The 16,157-nt window shown below is 34.7% G+C and overlaps 1 protein-coding gene across 3 annotated transcripts in view; it reads right to left on the bottom strand.

The window, feature by feature from the left end:
- The window catches only part of MBD5 (methyl-CpG binding domain protein 5), a 145,337-nt gene that overhangs the window by 50,539 nt on the left and 78,641 nt on the right, over nt 1–16,157 (bottom strand). For all 3 annotated transcript variants that reach the window (XM_040474994.1, XM_040474995.1, XM_040474996.1), the window contains 3 exons: nt 13,353–14,026; nt 4,556–4,658; nt 3,261–3,441 (listed from right to left, as the gene is read on the bottom strand). In XM_040474994.1, the coding sequence (XP_040330928.1) occupies nt 3,261–3,441; nt 4,556–4,658; nt 13,353–13,465 (397 nt within the window). In that variant the 5' untranslated portion in view covers nt 13,466–14,026. The remainder of the gene's footprint in view (nt 1–3,260; nt 3,442–4,555; nt 4,659–13,352; nt 14,027–16,157) is intronic.

The raw sequence follows: 16,157 nt of genomic DNA, 5'->3' as shown, positions 1-16,157 counted from the left end.
ATAAAGTCAACTTATTTTCTTGTTAAAGACAGAATTTTAAGGTTTATAATTAAAGGAATAAAATAATGAAAAATACTTGGAGCATTGCACATAGCATCTAGTGAGAACACAGGTGTCTGTATTAACATCACTAGCATTATTATATGATTAACTGTGTCTTCTTTAGTAACAAAACCACTGAGTTGTGTCTGTTCTGGGTGTTTATACAGTGTACAGTGTATACAATATACAGACGTTGGCATCCTTATATCCAACAGAATTTAGAAAACAGCTGTGGTTTAGAAAGGATGTCTTCCATACCTGGGGAAAAAGAGTTACCATCTTTAAAATGACAGGAATACTGAATAAACAAACAAAAGTCATGCTGATGTTATGTTAAGTTTAGGAATTAAGTAGTATAAGAATTGGCAAATAGAAATGCTAGGCACTCATCAAGTGTTTTCATGTACACTCAAGTAGACCTTTCAAAAGAATAAACAGAAACCAAATATACCCTTATGCATGCAAAATAAAGAGAGATGTAAACTACTATATGAGTCTTCTTAACTTTTAATTACTTAAATCCCAACCCCATAATATAGTTCAATATTAGGAATTTGAAATAAACACTATGTCTGAAGCTAGTGAAAGAATAGCAACTAATCCAATAAAGCATATCATTTTTTAAAAGCAGAGGTTTTAGGTTTTTTAAAAAAATGTTTATTTATTTTGAGAGAGAGAGAGAGAGAGAGAGAGAGTGAGCAAGCAGGGGTGAGGCAGAGAGGAGGGAAAGAGAGAGAATTCCAAGCAGGCTCCATGCTGCCAGAACAGAGTCCGATGTGGGGCTCAGTGTCATCAACCATGTGATTATGACCTGAGCCAAAATCAAGAGTGGGACGCTTAACTGACTGAGCCACCCAGACACCACATAAAGCATATCGTTTTAAAAGCGGATGGAGATACACCTCTTATACCTGTACTAGTTAAAGATTTACGTTTAATTTCAATAATGAAATTTGTATGTATAGGGTATGACAAAGGACCTAGATCAAGATACTACTAGGGTCAGGGGCGCCTGGGTGGCTCAGTCGGTTAAGCGTCCACTTCAGCCAGGCCACGATCTCGCGGTCCGTGAGTTCGAGCCCCGCGTCAGGCTCTGGGCTGATGGCTCGGAGCCTGGAGCCTGTTTCCGATTCTGTGTCTCCCTCTCTCTCTGCCCCTCCCCCGTTCATGCTCTGTCTCTCTCTGTCCCAAAAATAAATAAAAAAAACGTTGAAAAAAATTAAAAAAAAAAAAAAAGATACTACTAGGGTCATTAAAAAAGCAACAAGGCAGACTTTGTAGAAAGAGGTCAAATTGATATAATGTGATATGAGAGCGGCAGCAGATATATGCAGGGTGATATGCAAAAATGAGAACAGTTATATCAAGGTGGCAAGATAATGGTATACTTCAAATAATTTATTACTATTAAATAGGTCTTTTAATTATTGCAATATCTTTTAGTTTAAGAAAATGTAGCTCATGAAGAGAAAAAAAAATTTCCTAATTTTTTTTTCTTACATACCTTTGTGGAGCAATTTTTTTCTGATCATTCCTGTTAAAGTTCAAAGGTTAGAGGGTTCTTGAAGAAGAGCTCTCTGCTAATAACTGCCAAATTTGTCTCTTCCTACTCTCTTCACCTGAGTTCTAAGTGTGAATCTTTAATTACCTGTATGATGTCACAACTGTTCCTCTTTGTATCTAAAGCTGTCAGTAACTTGGTCCCAACTTACTTATGCAGGTTTAATCTTCCACTCAAGTCAGACTAGTTTCCACATCGTCTCTTAATTACGCACCACTCATCCTGAATAAGAATTTTCTTATTTCCCTCATATGTCCAAATCTTACCATTTTCCAGGGCTAAAGATTTCTCTGATCACTGCAGGTTATACGTATCATCCCTAATTTTCAGAACTCTGCAGAACAATGTATAATTTGCCTTCATAAACAAATGCTTTGGTGCTCAGCCATATTTTATCTTGAAATATCATTCAAAATATTGTAATATTTTGGAAGGAGTTCATATCCTAACCCATACAAAAAAAAAGTTCCTCAGTCTCAAAGTGTAATTCCACAAACTACATATTAGTTATAAAGGGAAGAGTTACCTTAACAACAGAGAAATTGGATATACCTAACTTTATCCAAGTACTCGAACTTAATGTCATCAATATGGGATAAACTGACATATGTGCCTTCTAATGAGGACATAACATTACCTATGCAGTATTTCTACCAAACTGTGTTTAACCTGAGTATGAATAAATATCTGGAAACAATCAGGCATATCTGAAATGAGAAACACCTGTAAAACTGACCCAGACTCTTCAAAAATAGATTTCAAAAGACTGGGAAATTGGTGTAGATTAAAGAAGTGTAAAAAGTTAATGCAGTTGTACAATCTTTGATTGCATCCTGGGTTTAAAAAACTGTAAGAAATTATTAGGACAACTGGAGCAGTTAGAATATACACTGCATTTTAGATAATAATATTATCATCAGTGTTAAATTTTTTGAATGTGATAATTAGATTGTGGTTTATATAGGAGAACATCTATGTGTTTTGAAATCTTTAGAGATGAACTGTCAGAATAATTGCAACTTTTGCCACAAAATGTTAATTGTTGAATCTGAGCAAAGGGTATATGAGTGCTTGGTGAACTGTTTATGTAATTTTTCTGCACGTTTTAAATTAAAAAAAAAATAAAAGCGTGTGTGTGTGTGTGTGTGTGTGTGTGTGTGTGTGTGTGTGTGTTTGGTGGAGGTATAAAAAGTTCCTGACAAAGTGACTTCTCTTAGTAGGTGTTCAATAAATAGCTATTCAGTGACTGAAAAAACAACACTCTGGATGATATTGCTACTTGTGGGGGAGGACTTGAAACCACATCCATTCCAGCTCTAGCAAAAAGGTGACTTTTGTTTCCTAAAAACCGATGGCACCTTCTATTTTGTGAGCTCAGCTCTACATACTTGCACAGCATTTGGATGTGCTAATTGGTGTTTATTCTGCTCAGTTAACTCAAGGATTTAAATAGGAAATGTGGGGAAACAACTTTGTAGGAATTTTTCAGAACTAATTTGCTATCTGTAAAAAAAATGATAAAACACAGACAACTTTAGAAGCACTGTGTATGTTTTAAAAGGGGACTCAGAAAATGCTTCGCAAAGTGATTTCTAGTGACTCTTCTGGGAGAGAAGTTGCAGAGGCAAATTTCTAAACCCTTCACCGTATTACATACTTGTTCCTCCCCCAGGACTGGTGAGCACCAGAGAAGGATGTGGGGCTTCCATGCTCTTATGAAGTGTGGCCACTGCAATGATTTTTCTTTTATGTATGCATAGCTTTGTGACATCTTCATCTGCTTTAACATCTTCTGCGGTTCTCTGTTTCACAGCAGCTCCAGGATCGAAATTAAACACCTGGAAAAAGCACAGTCTCTGTTAGAATATGTCTGTAAAAACATCAGATTAAAAAAATCTTATCAAAAAAAAAAGTTTTGCATAGATTAGGGCATATATCTGAATAAAAGTGTCTTGAGTTTTTAAATTTAAGAAAAACAGTTTTATATATAATATAATAAATACTTCTGCTGGACTCATGGTTTTTAGTGATAAAGTAAATAATGCAAATTATCCTAATTCTAAGATAGCCAAGGTAAGTATATGGAAAGGTATAATACCTGATAATGTTTTTAATTTTAGATACTTCCTGATGTTATAACAGTACAAAAACAGATGAGGTATAGTTAAAAACAAAAACGAAAACAACAACAACCCTAAAAGCTGACATTTCTACATGCTAACATTTTCTTTGGCTTTATTTAATTACTATATTAATATTACTTTTTCATGGATTTAAAAAGTCCATTACTATATTTTTAAAAAATCTTACTTGCTGTGTATATATTGATAGGCTGTTTCCAATGCTTTGTGGCGGTATGTGTGTGTGGAATGAGGTGACACAAATAAAAGCAAAAAGTGGTCTATTAATCTTTAGTTCTAAAATTAGCACATAATAGATATTCAGAGAACAATGTCCTGTTTCTATTCTACTCTAAAATAATACTTTGTCATTAAAAATAACTGTATTTTTTTTACCTTGCAAAGGACTAAAACAGTTTTACTTTTGGCTCAGAGGGGCAGCTTTGCGATTTTAAAAGTATTTGTGGCAGATTTATCAACACTCATGCAAAAAATAATATTGCAGATTGAGTAGTTATAGTAAGGAAGAAAATATTGCGCTATTAAATAATGGGCATGGGTATAGCTCAAATGAAAAGGTGCTAAAAAGATTTTGGTGAAATATTTAATATGAATATAGGTTTGTCACCTTTGAAAATGGGACTTGAACCATTTTCTACAATTTTAAGCATTCCAGAGTGCATGCAAAAGATATCTAATTAGATAAAGACTTTAAAATGCATATATGATTAGAGAAGTAATACACAAATGAAATGCCAGATGAGAAAAATATATGAAACACCTAAAAAAACAAAAAACAAAATGGCCAATAGATGTGTTGTGAAATGGTTACCTTGGGAAGAATAAGAGGACATTCCAAGCCACACTTGCATGTTCCGTCAGTAAGCAGGTATGTTTTAACCTGCTCCAAGCAAGATAACAAAGACCCACTGGGACTGTAAAAAAGTTAAAAAAAAAAATCAGGAAATAATTCTGACTGCACATATTATATGAAAAAAGGCATAACTTAAGTCTTACTGTCCTTCAAAAGATAACATTTTCCTATTAAGGAAAAGCATTTTCTTTGTCAATATTATGTTATCTACTAAATTACAGCTTTTAACACTATCGGTCTTTCTTCTAACCAAACTATTTCTCAGAAAAATAGAGATTTTCATAGAAAATTAAATGAAAGTATTTTGAAAACCAAGAGTGGACTAAGAATGGCAAAGAATGCTGTCCTTAAGAAAGTACAGAAACAGGCAAGAGAGGAACAAGAAAACTACATGAAAGTAATCATTATTTTAAAGTAGATCTACTTTTAAAGCTGTTTGAGGAAAGACTGAAATTTAGAAACATGTTGGAAGTCAAACCAGAAAGTCAAACCAGAAAGTCATTAAGTCTACAAAAGTTGTGGCCAGCAAGTTCTTCCTTTTAATCTTGGAATCTAGAACCAAACTGTCCCAATGTTAAAAACAGATTTCTCTTTTTTTCCCCAATCCCCAAACATTTCCCTGCAATGTTTCTTTGTAGATAGATAAGTGTGGTCCAACTCAAATTGTACTGGGGAACCAAACCATTTTGGCAAGGAAAGAGGAGCAATGCAGAACTCACAAAGATCACGAACTCTGTAAGAAAACAGGGTTTTAGATGTCAGAAGGTGCTGTGTACATCTTCTGGCTGGTAATTGGGGGTAATGCTCTCAATGTTACTGCTCTGTGGGTCACAAAAGTCAGTATTTTCTGTGAATACTGATCAAGTTCAAGTCTACAGGTTAGGTACAAATTCAGATGGTAGGACAAGTCTTTTGATTTGTATTTACAATGAGGGTTAGTTTAAAATGGGCAATCTGTATTAACATGTTGACTTTAATAGTATTAAATAGATATTATGCTTTGAAAACTATTATATACTTTTCATTCAAGAATAGCTTTTATTTATGACTATTTACTAAAACTTTCACTTTAGTCTTCTGATCAAATTTATCCAGAAAAAATACTCTCCATGTTGTATACAAAGCATTACTCTACTGGGGGCAGACTGCTTGCATAAAAACACAGGTAATAGTTTCATATCTATACATAAATAAGGGGCACCTGGGTGGCTCAGTCGGTTGGGTGTCTGACTTCGGCTCAGGTCATGATCTCACGGTTTGTGAGTTCAAGCCCCGCCTCAGGCTCTGTGTTGACCGCTCGAAGCCTGGAGCCTGCTTCGGACTCTGTGTCTCCCTCTCTCTCTGCTCCTCCCCCACGTATGCTCTATCTCTCTCTGTCTCTCAAAGATCAATAAATTAAAAAAATTGTTTTTATACATAAACCAGTTTTAAAATGCAATTCATATTTTATTTATGGACAGTCAAAGAAGTGACTTATGCACATAGAAAATCTCATTTAAAATCCTCAATTTTGTTGACTGAAACATTCATTTGTTTAGACGAATACTTTTTTTCAGATGATACGTAAAAAGTAATAATTCCCATATTACAGACTTGAGTTCCACCCCAGCGGTAGGGGCAATCTCATGCTTTTGAAAGTCTGGTAGTGTTGATAAAACAAGATTACCATTCAGTTGTCATGTGAAGAATTCATGAATTTTGTGAAAAGAAACTGCCTAGCATTTTACAGTTAAAGAAAGTGTATGAACTGAATCCTAGAGGAATCTAATGGTAAAATTAAACATGAAGACAAGAATTCCTGAATTCTATTAGAGTACTCTACTCTAGACACTTAAAAACATTTCCTCTCAATCAGTCAGTTGAGTTCTTTCCTTCAGTTGTAGCTCTTTAATTAACTTTTGTGAGTAATAATTAACATAAAAAATAGCTACAAGTCTTATGGCACAGATAAAGCTCAAAAGATTGGGAGCAGGTGGGAAATTTAAGGTGCAGCCTCAATGCCACCCTGAAGCAGGAGCAGCTGGAGACTACCTAAAAATCACAAGCAAACTGCACATTGAGAAGGGAGCTACAGAAGGAGGGCTAGCTTCCTATCCATGTTTAAGTACTAATTTAACCAGTTATATATACAAACAAATAAAAAACCATGCTGACTTAATTTATTTGATGGTGTTTTACCTTATCTGACAAAGTTTGCTTCCACAATAATTCTCAGTATATAGATTTGAATTTGGAGAACTCACACTAAAAGATAATGAAGTCTACTTACACTTGGCAAATCATGAATGAACAAGATAAATGACAGATTCCCAGACTTAACTTGGTTCCACTCAGCTCTCAGCAGTCTGAAAAGCTGATGTATCTTTCTTATGTAGTTTTATAAGATGGAGTAAAAAAATTAAATTATCAAGATTTTAGAGTCATTTGCTCTAAGATGAATATATATTTGCTCCCTACAGACTAGAATAACCACAAATATAAACAACAACATTGAAATCTTGCTATATTTATAAGAAAGTATTTTTAGTAGTTTTTAATAGCATTGGCAATAGGAAACTTGGAAAAAGTTATCCCATATGTCCTTGTCCATCTTATCTACTGTGGGGTGAGCTCCACATTCTCTGCTTTCTTATACCTTCACTCCAATTAACATAGAGCACATCTATACCATTGCAGAAATACTTATGTGCAAAAGAATTTCAACAGGTAATTAAGTTTACCTCAACAAACACCTCAAACAAAGCAAACACACCTGAGATAGAATCTGAACTGACTTTTGAGTTGTTAAGGCATGAAATTGTTTGTATTCATATCATACAAAATACTTCATTCATATAAATACATTTTTGCACAAATGGAGAATTCCACTGAAGCTGCGATACAAATCATCACACTGAAAAAAAGAGCATTAATGTAATGATACAATGTGATATCTTTTAAAAAGTCCTAAGCCTGTTTATAATAGTTTTTTAATTATATCACAAAGAAAGATTTGTTATCATAAGCTTTCATACACTTACTGATAAACTACAAAATAAGTAACTTAGGTGCCACTTGTTTAATAATAAGACTAAAACTTGATCAAGGTTCAAGATGGCAGTGTAGGAAGATCCTGAGCTCAGCTCCACCCATGGACATAATGAATCTACAACTACAACATGAAGACCTAGAAACTAGATGAACAGAATCTCCACAACAGAGGGCAGCACTGAAATGGATGGAAGAGGCAGAGAAACAGTCTCAATAAGGAAAAGAACTCTAGGGAGGAAGTTCCATGGTTGAGAAGGATCTCAAAGGTATGATATTTGTCCCTTAAAAGCAAGAGATTTTGCTGATGTGGGTTGCCTCCATATCAGGCAGTCCAACCCTTAGATCCTACATGAGAGGGACAAGCCCCCCAAGTAGCTGGCTTTGAAAACTAACAGAGAGTATGTCTGGAAAAAAACTACACAATTATAGGGAAACTACACAATTATAGATGGCTCTGGTGGCCAGGTAGGATTTCACTTCTGGGCCCCATAGGACATCTCATATATAAAACCACTCCTTCAAGACCGGGAGATAGCTGAAATGCCTCATACATAGAAATAAACACAGAGAGGTAGGCAAAATGAGGAGACAGAGAAATATGTTCAAAAGAACAAGACAAAACCTCAGAAAAAGAACTAAACAAATAGAGATAAACAATCTATTTGATAAAGAGGTCAAAGTTAATGGTTATAAACATGCTTACTGAACTTGTGAGAACAATGGATGAACACAGAACTTGAACAAGGAGAGAGAAAATATAAGAAAGTACCAATCAGAGCTGAAGAATATCATAACAGAACTGAAAAATACATTAGGGGGAATAAAGATCAGAATAGATGTCACAGAAGAATGGATCAGCAATCTAGAAGACAGAGTAATGGAAATTGCCTAAACTGAATGACAAAAAGAAAAAATAATTTAAATAAATAAAAGTTTAAGAAATCCCTGAAACAACATCAAGCATACTAACATTCGCATTACATATAGGGGTTTCATTAGTAGAAGGAAGAAATGAAAGTGTCAGAAAACTTATTTGAAAAAATTACAGTTGAAGATGTTCATGACCTGGGGAAGGAAACAGACATCCAGGTTTGGGAAGCACAAGAGTCCCAAACAAGATGCATCTAGAGATCTACACCAAGACACATTATAATTAAAACGTCAAAAATTAAAGATAAAGAGAGAATCCTTAAAAAAGCCAGAGAAAAGCAATTTAGTTACATATAACTGAATCCCCATAAGACTATCAGCTGAATTTTCAGCAGAAAATTTTCAGGCCAGAAGGTAGTGACATGATATATTCAAAGTAGCGAAAGGAAAAAGCTTACAACCAAAGATCCTTTATCCAGCTAAGTTATCAATCAGGACTGAAGGGGAAGATAAAAATTTTCCCAGACAAGCAAAAGGTAAAGGAGTTAATCACAACTAAACTTGCTTTATAAGCACTGTTAAACTGGGCGCCTGGGTGGTTCCCTAGGTTAAGCGTCTGACTCTTGATTTCAGCTCAGGTCTGATCTCACGTTGGTGAGTTAGAGCCCTGTGTTGGGCTCTGTACTGACAGCATGGAGACTGCTTGGGATTCTCTCTCTCTTTCTCTCTTGGCCCTGTCCCCTTCTCTCTCTCTCTCTCTCTTTCTCTCTGTCTCAAAATAAGTAATTAAACTTAAAAAAAAAAAAAAGACCTATTAAAGGGAAAGTGGAAAAGGCCATGACTAGAAATAAGAAAATATATGAAAGAAAAAAATCCCACTGGTATAGGCAAACATAGAAAAGGTAGTGGATCAACCTCTTGTAAAGCTAGTATGAAGGTTAAAAGACAAAAGTAGTAAAATCAATTATATCTACAATAATGAAAAGATGCACAAAATAAAAAGATGCAAAACATGACATCAAAAACATAAAATGTGGGGAGAAGAGCAAACATGCAAACATGTAATGCTTTTAGAATGCTTTCAAACTTAAGCGACCACCAACTTAATATAGATTTCTGTATGTATAGGATGTTATATATGAACCTCATGGTGACCAAAAACCTAAAATAGATACGCAAGAAAATAAAAAGAAAGGAATCCAAACATAAAACTAAAGAACATCATCAAATCATAGAGGAAGAGAGGAAGAGAAGAAAGGAACAGAAGAACTACAAAAACAACCAGAAAACAATGAACATAATAGCAATAAGTACACACTTATCAATAAATGCTTTAAGTGTAAATGGACTAAGTGTTCCAATCAAAATACATAGGGTGGCTGAATGGATTAAAAGAAACAAAACAAGACCCATCTATATGCTGCCTATGAGAGACTTACTTCAGATCTAAACACACACACAGATTGAAATTGAAGGGATAAAAAAAGATATTCTATGCAAATGGAAACAAAAACAAACTGGCGTAGCAATACTTATATCACACAAAATAGACTTTATAAGAAAGGCTGCAACAAGAGACAAAAAAGGAAATTTACAAAATGATAAAGGGATCAATTCAACAAGAAGACATAACATTTGTAAATATTTATTTACCTAACATAGTAGCACCTAAATATATAAAGCAAATATTAACAGACACAAAGGGAGAAACTGACAGTAATACTATAAAAGTAGGGGACTTTAACACCCCACTTACATCAAAGGATAGATCATCCAGACAGAAAATCAGTAAGGAAACACTGGCCTTAAATGACCCACTAGACCTGATGGACTTATTAGATACGTACAGAACATTCCATCTCAAGTGCACATGGAGCATCCTTCAGGATACATCGTATTTGACTGCAGAATAAGTCTCAACAAATTTAAATCATATCAAGCACCTTTCAAACCACAACAGTATAAAACTAGAAATCAATCACAAGAAGACAAATTGAAAAACCACAAATACGTGGAGACTAAACAACATTCTACTGAACAACCAATGGCCAATGAAGAAATCAAAGAAGAAACCGAAAAATATTTTGAGATATATAAGCACAACATTCTAAAACCTACGGATGCAAAAGAAGTGTTAAAAGGGATGTTTATGATGATACAGGCCTGCTTCAAAACACAAGAAAAATTCTAAATCTTTTGAGATATATAAGCACAACATTCTAAAACCTATGGGAGGCAGCAAAAGAAGTGTTAAGAGGAATGTTTATAATGATACAGGCCCTTCAAGATGCAAGAAAAATTCCAAAAAAGAATTTAAACCTAGATGAACTAGAAAAAGAAGAAACAAAACCCAAAATTAGTAGAAGGAAGGAAATAATAAGCATCAGAGTGGAAATAAATGAAATAGAGACTAAAAATAAAAAAAAAAAATAGAAAAGACCAATGAAACTAAACGCTGGTCCTTTGAAAAGATAAACAAAATCTTAGCTAGACTCATCAAGAAAAAAAAGGGGGGATCCAAATGAATAAAGTGACAAATGAAAAAGGAGAAAAAACCCTGAATAGCCAAATCAATCTTGAGAAAGAAGAACAAAGCTGAAGGTAATCACAATCCTGATTTCAAACTAAACTACAAAGCTATAGTAATCAAAAACAATATGGTACCAGAACTAGCACAAAAACAGACACAGAGATCAATGGAACAAATTAGAAAGACCAGACATAAACCCATGGTTATATGGTCAATTAATGAACAACAAAGAAGGCAAGAGTGTACAATGGGGAAAAGACAATCTCTTCAATAAGCGTTACTGGGAAAACTAAACAGCTACATGCAAAACAAGGAAACTGTACCACTTTCTTATACCACACACAAAAATAAGCTCAAAATTGAAGACTAGAATATAAGCCCTGAAACTATAAAACTCTTAGAAGAAAACATAAGCAGTAACCTCTTTGACATCTTAGCAATATTTTTTTGGATCAGTCATCTCAGGCAAGGACAGCAAAAGCAGAAATAAACAAATGGGACTATATCATACTAAAAAGCTTTTTACACAGTGAAGTAAACCATCCACAAACAAAATGGCAACTTACTGAATGAGAGAAGATATTCACAAAGGGTATATACAATAAGGGATTAACATCCAAAACATATAAAGAACTCCTACAATTTAATATGAAAAAATCAAACATTCAGATTTTAAAATGTACAGATGACCTGACTGGACATTTTTCAAAGACATACAGATGGCCAACAAGCGTATGAAAAAATGCTCAATATCACTAACCAGCAGGGAAATGCACATCAAAACCACAATGAAATATCCTCTCACACATGTCAGAATGATTGTGATTAAAAAGATAAGAAATAACAAGTATTGGTGAGGATGGGAGAAAGGGAACCGTTGCACACCATTGGTAAGAATGTAAATTGGAGCAGCAAGTTTGGAAAAAAGCATGGAGCTTCCTCAAAAAATTAAAAATAGAAATACCATACAATCTAGCAATTCCACTGCATTGGCCATGCATACCACTTCTAGATATTTAACCAAAGAAAATGAAAACACTAATTCAAAAAGACAAATGCACTCCTATGTTCATTGCAGTTTTATTTGCAATAGCCAAGATATGGAAGCACCCTCAGTGTTCATAGATAGATGAATGGACAAAGGAGATTTTTACATGCACACACACACACACACACACACACACACACACACACACGGGAATATTACTCAGTGATAAAAAAAAAGGATGAGATCTTGCCATTTGTGACAACATGGTTGATCCTAGAGGGTAGTATCTAAGTGAAATATGTCAGAGAAAGATAAATACCATATGACTTCATTTATATGTAGAATCTGAAGAACAAAACAAATGACCAAACCAAACAAAGCAGAAACAGACGCATTGATATAGAAAACAAACTGGTGGTTGCCAGAGGGAGATGAATGGGAGGATGGACAAAATAGATCTTTCAGTTATAAAACATGTTAGACATAGGGAGGTAATGTACAGCATAGGGAATAGTCAGTGTAACAATTTGTATGATAATAGATGGTAACTAGACTTATTGAGGTGACTATTTCATAAAGTATACAAATGTCGAATCACTATGTTGTACTAATGAAACTAATATAATATTGTATATCAGTTAAGAAAACCCTGAAACTTCTTGGCAACAGTTCAGTTATTCCATTCAACTTGCTGTACACAAGATATATGCCACCAAAATTTTAAAAAGCAGGCATTTGCATTTTATTTGTATGATTTTAACTTGTGATATGAACAGCCATCTCCATCATGACTTTTTCTCTTTTACTGTTATATGCAATGGAATAGATTTAAAACTGTGCAGAAAAAATTAGGGAAATTATTTTTAGTTAATATCAGGAATTAAGAAGACTAATGATTGAAACTGTCTATAGATAAAAACACTCAACCTTATATCAGAAAAGCCAGCGGAAGCATGATGAAGGACAGAATAATACAGTCAAGAAATATTGGGTTTATTTCCAGTATTTTACATTTTCCTATGAATGTGGTAAAGATGCTTATATGTTTCTTTTAGAAATCTTCATATTTTTCCTTATCCTTGTTACAGAGATAAACAGAATGACACCTTATATAAACACAGGTAATGCATAAAAATTTTCTCTTGTAACCTAAGGCAATTTACATTGCAAAACAGTACAGAATAAAATGCTCAAATATTTCTAGCAGGAAGGTCATTTATTCAAATTTATGTGAGGTGCTGTCAGTTACGGTATTTTGGTCCTCAAAAGAACAGATTCTACCTCCTTAATTTGGGGATTGCAAACTTGGAGGTGACACGGATAATAACAAGGCTCACCTGACATAAAGCACTCCATTTTGATCCACACGACGCTGCCAACCCACAGGAACTTGTATAGCTGGAAGACCTCCATCTTTGTCCCCTCCGTCACAGTCCTTGCCTCCATTCATTTTCTGTGTCTGCTTGGGACTTTCCAAAGATATCAGCAATAAGATGATATCCTTATATTACAGGGCATGATGGCCTTCAAAAATGGCCAGTGCAGCACAGTTTTTCCCAGACTGTACAAAATGCATTGGGAAGCTTCGGCTCAGTTTGGAACCAAGTCCTTGAAATCTGCCATTGTGGAAAAAATCAGTTTCCCATTATAATCTACATTAAATAACCAATATTTAATTCCTAAGGATGGTCTACATGGGTAAAAATGAGTGCTTCTGACTAAGGAAAATCATATTCACCAATGCTGGTACCTGTCTGAAGTGGGGGAGGGGAGGAGTGTAAAGTTTTTAGTTCAACATTTTGTCTTGAACCTTGATGTCAGACTAAAATAACCTCTATTGTCTAGAAACCGGTCTCATTTTTACAGTGTGAGTCGGTTAATATTTCCAGGTACTACCCGCCTTTAGAGGCCACATTCTTTAAACTTTCTCTTCATCTTCCAATCTGAATCCAAGATGTTGCAGGTTGGTTCATCTGATGTTTTCATGTCTTCAAAATTCCAATAATGTAGCCTGAAACATATGTAAATGTGTAAACTGTATATTTAATATTGAAAAACAGAGAAGCTGCACACTTTTAAAAATGGAATAAACTGCTACGTGTACCAAAACACTTTGATGTTCTCTGCCGTGAACATCACATGTCAAATTCATCTTTTCTTCTTCCGACTTGCTCCACTCACTCTAGTTAAATCAACTTGCTTGCTCTTCACCACATGTAACTTTCTAATTATTAAAGATAGACCCATAATCATGGCATATCACACACACACATAACCTCCTTCTTACTCACAAGAAAAATATATCACCTCTTAGGTTCTGACAATTGGAAAGTTGTGTGTTAATCCAGTTACATTTTCTCACTCTTTAATTGTAAATATTCTTATGATTTACTTTTCTAATCATTTTATTAGCCTGAAGAAGAAAATTTTTTTAAAGAAAAAAATTAAAAGGAAATCTACAGTACCTTTCCAAATATAAGAGATTCCCTACCCCCCCAACCCCCCTGTTCTTGCATATAAGAGTGGGAGTTGCTTTATAGTTAAGATTTACAAATTCCCATCCATTACGGGGTACTCTGTTAATTCCTTTATTAAGTCACAAGGTGCTGCTTGGGGAAGACATACTGGCTTGAAACAATAGCAATAAGGGCTAGGGTGGAAAGCTTGTAAGAGATCATCTTAAGGGATCTGTTAAATAAGAAAAGATGGCAAATAAATTTTTAGAAGATTTAGTACTTACTCCTAATGGAGAATGTGTTATTTCTTGTGGTATACAAGCCTTTCTATAATCAATTTAATATATAATGTGTGATTATACTGTGGGACTCATGAAACTTACTAAAAGATGAATGAAAATAATTATTCTAGTGTTATATAAGTGGGACTTGTGGCTTGTGATAAAAATTTCCAGTGACAGCATCACCCACAGATTAAAAAAAAATGCTGTGTCTCAAACAACTTAACTGAAAGTGAAGGTGTTATGCTCTGGAAAGGTCTGTATTAAAAGACTTAAGATTCATATGAAAATATTAAAATTACTTCAAAAAATTTAAATAAAAGGATTTATATTTTAGATGTTTAAAATATGTACACATAACTTAATCAATGAATGAAACAGTGTAAATAGACACATAACTACTTTACCTACATTCCTAAAAAACTTACATAATTAAGTTAGCTCTGGACATTTTTTGAGCTTTCTTCACAGGAGAATGCCTTATGCTAAAAGGCATCATGTACTCAGGCATAAGCTCTATTTGCAGCTTGGGCTGAGACGGATAGAAAGTGTTGCAATGAAGCATATACTCATTTAGCTGAAAGTCACAAACCATGGGCATGGGTGTGGTAAACATCATCAGGCAATGGGAAAAGTAGCAAAAATTTAGTGGGAAAAATGTGGGGTATAAGGAAAAGTGCCAAGTAGTAGCATTCCCAATGGTGTCTCAAGCTAACTTGCATTGCTGGGGCCACTCCATTGTGTCTATGTTTCTCACAGAAATGACCTACTTGTCTCCCATCCACTGTACCTTTAACTATGACCCCTGTTGATCATTTATGAGTTTATTGACGTTTCATTCAACAGTTAGTCAACAGCTATTATGTACGAGGTGTTACGCTATGTGCTGCAGTACAACGATGGTGGGACCCTTCTTTATCCATAGTCCAGTATAATGTTTGGCAATAAAGAGCTGTTCAGTGAGGAAGAATATAAAGGAAAGAGGGAGGAAGGATGAGAAAGAATGGAGAGAGCAAGGAAGGGTCAGTCCGGTCCAGTAGAGTTCCCAGTGCTAGTGGAAGATGGGAAAGAGGCATGAATTTTGTGCTATTCTGGACTCCCAGTTTTGGCAAATAGTGACAAACCCTGATTATTGAACCTGTTTTTTGTTTTTTTTTAACAGTCCTTTTTCATGCTCATTTTATTAATTTGCTTTTCCTAATGAAATCTCTTTAGTGGTCTGTGATCATTAGATTGAACTGGTTTTCATTCTCCCTACTTCTGTTTTTGAGCTTTCTGATCATTTGATGCCTATTTTCTTTCCTTCCTTCTTTCTTCTCCTTCTTCTCCTTCTTCTCCTTCTTCTCCTTCTTCTCCTTCTTCTCCTTCTCCTTCTCCTTCTCCTTCTCCTTCTCCTTCTCCTTCT

The sequence above is a fragment of the Herpailurus yagouaroundi genome, unplaced genomic scaffold (assembly GCF_014898765.1).
Source record: "Herpailurus yagouaroundi ecotype Mexico unplaced genomic scaffold, PumYag 140, whole genome shotgun sequence".
Lineage (NCBI taxonomy): Eukaryota > Metazoa > Chordata > Mammalia > Carnivora > Felidae > Herpailurus > Herpailurus yagouaroundi.
Note: the sequence above shows the minus strand (reverse complement) of the source record. Positions and strands in the feature narration are given on the sequence as shown.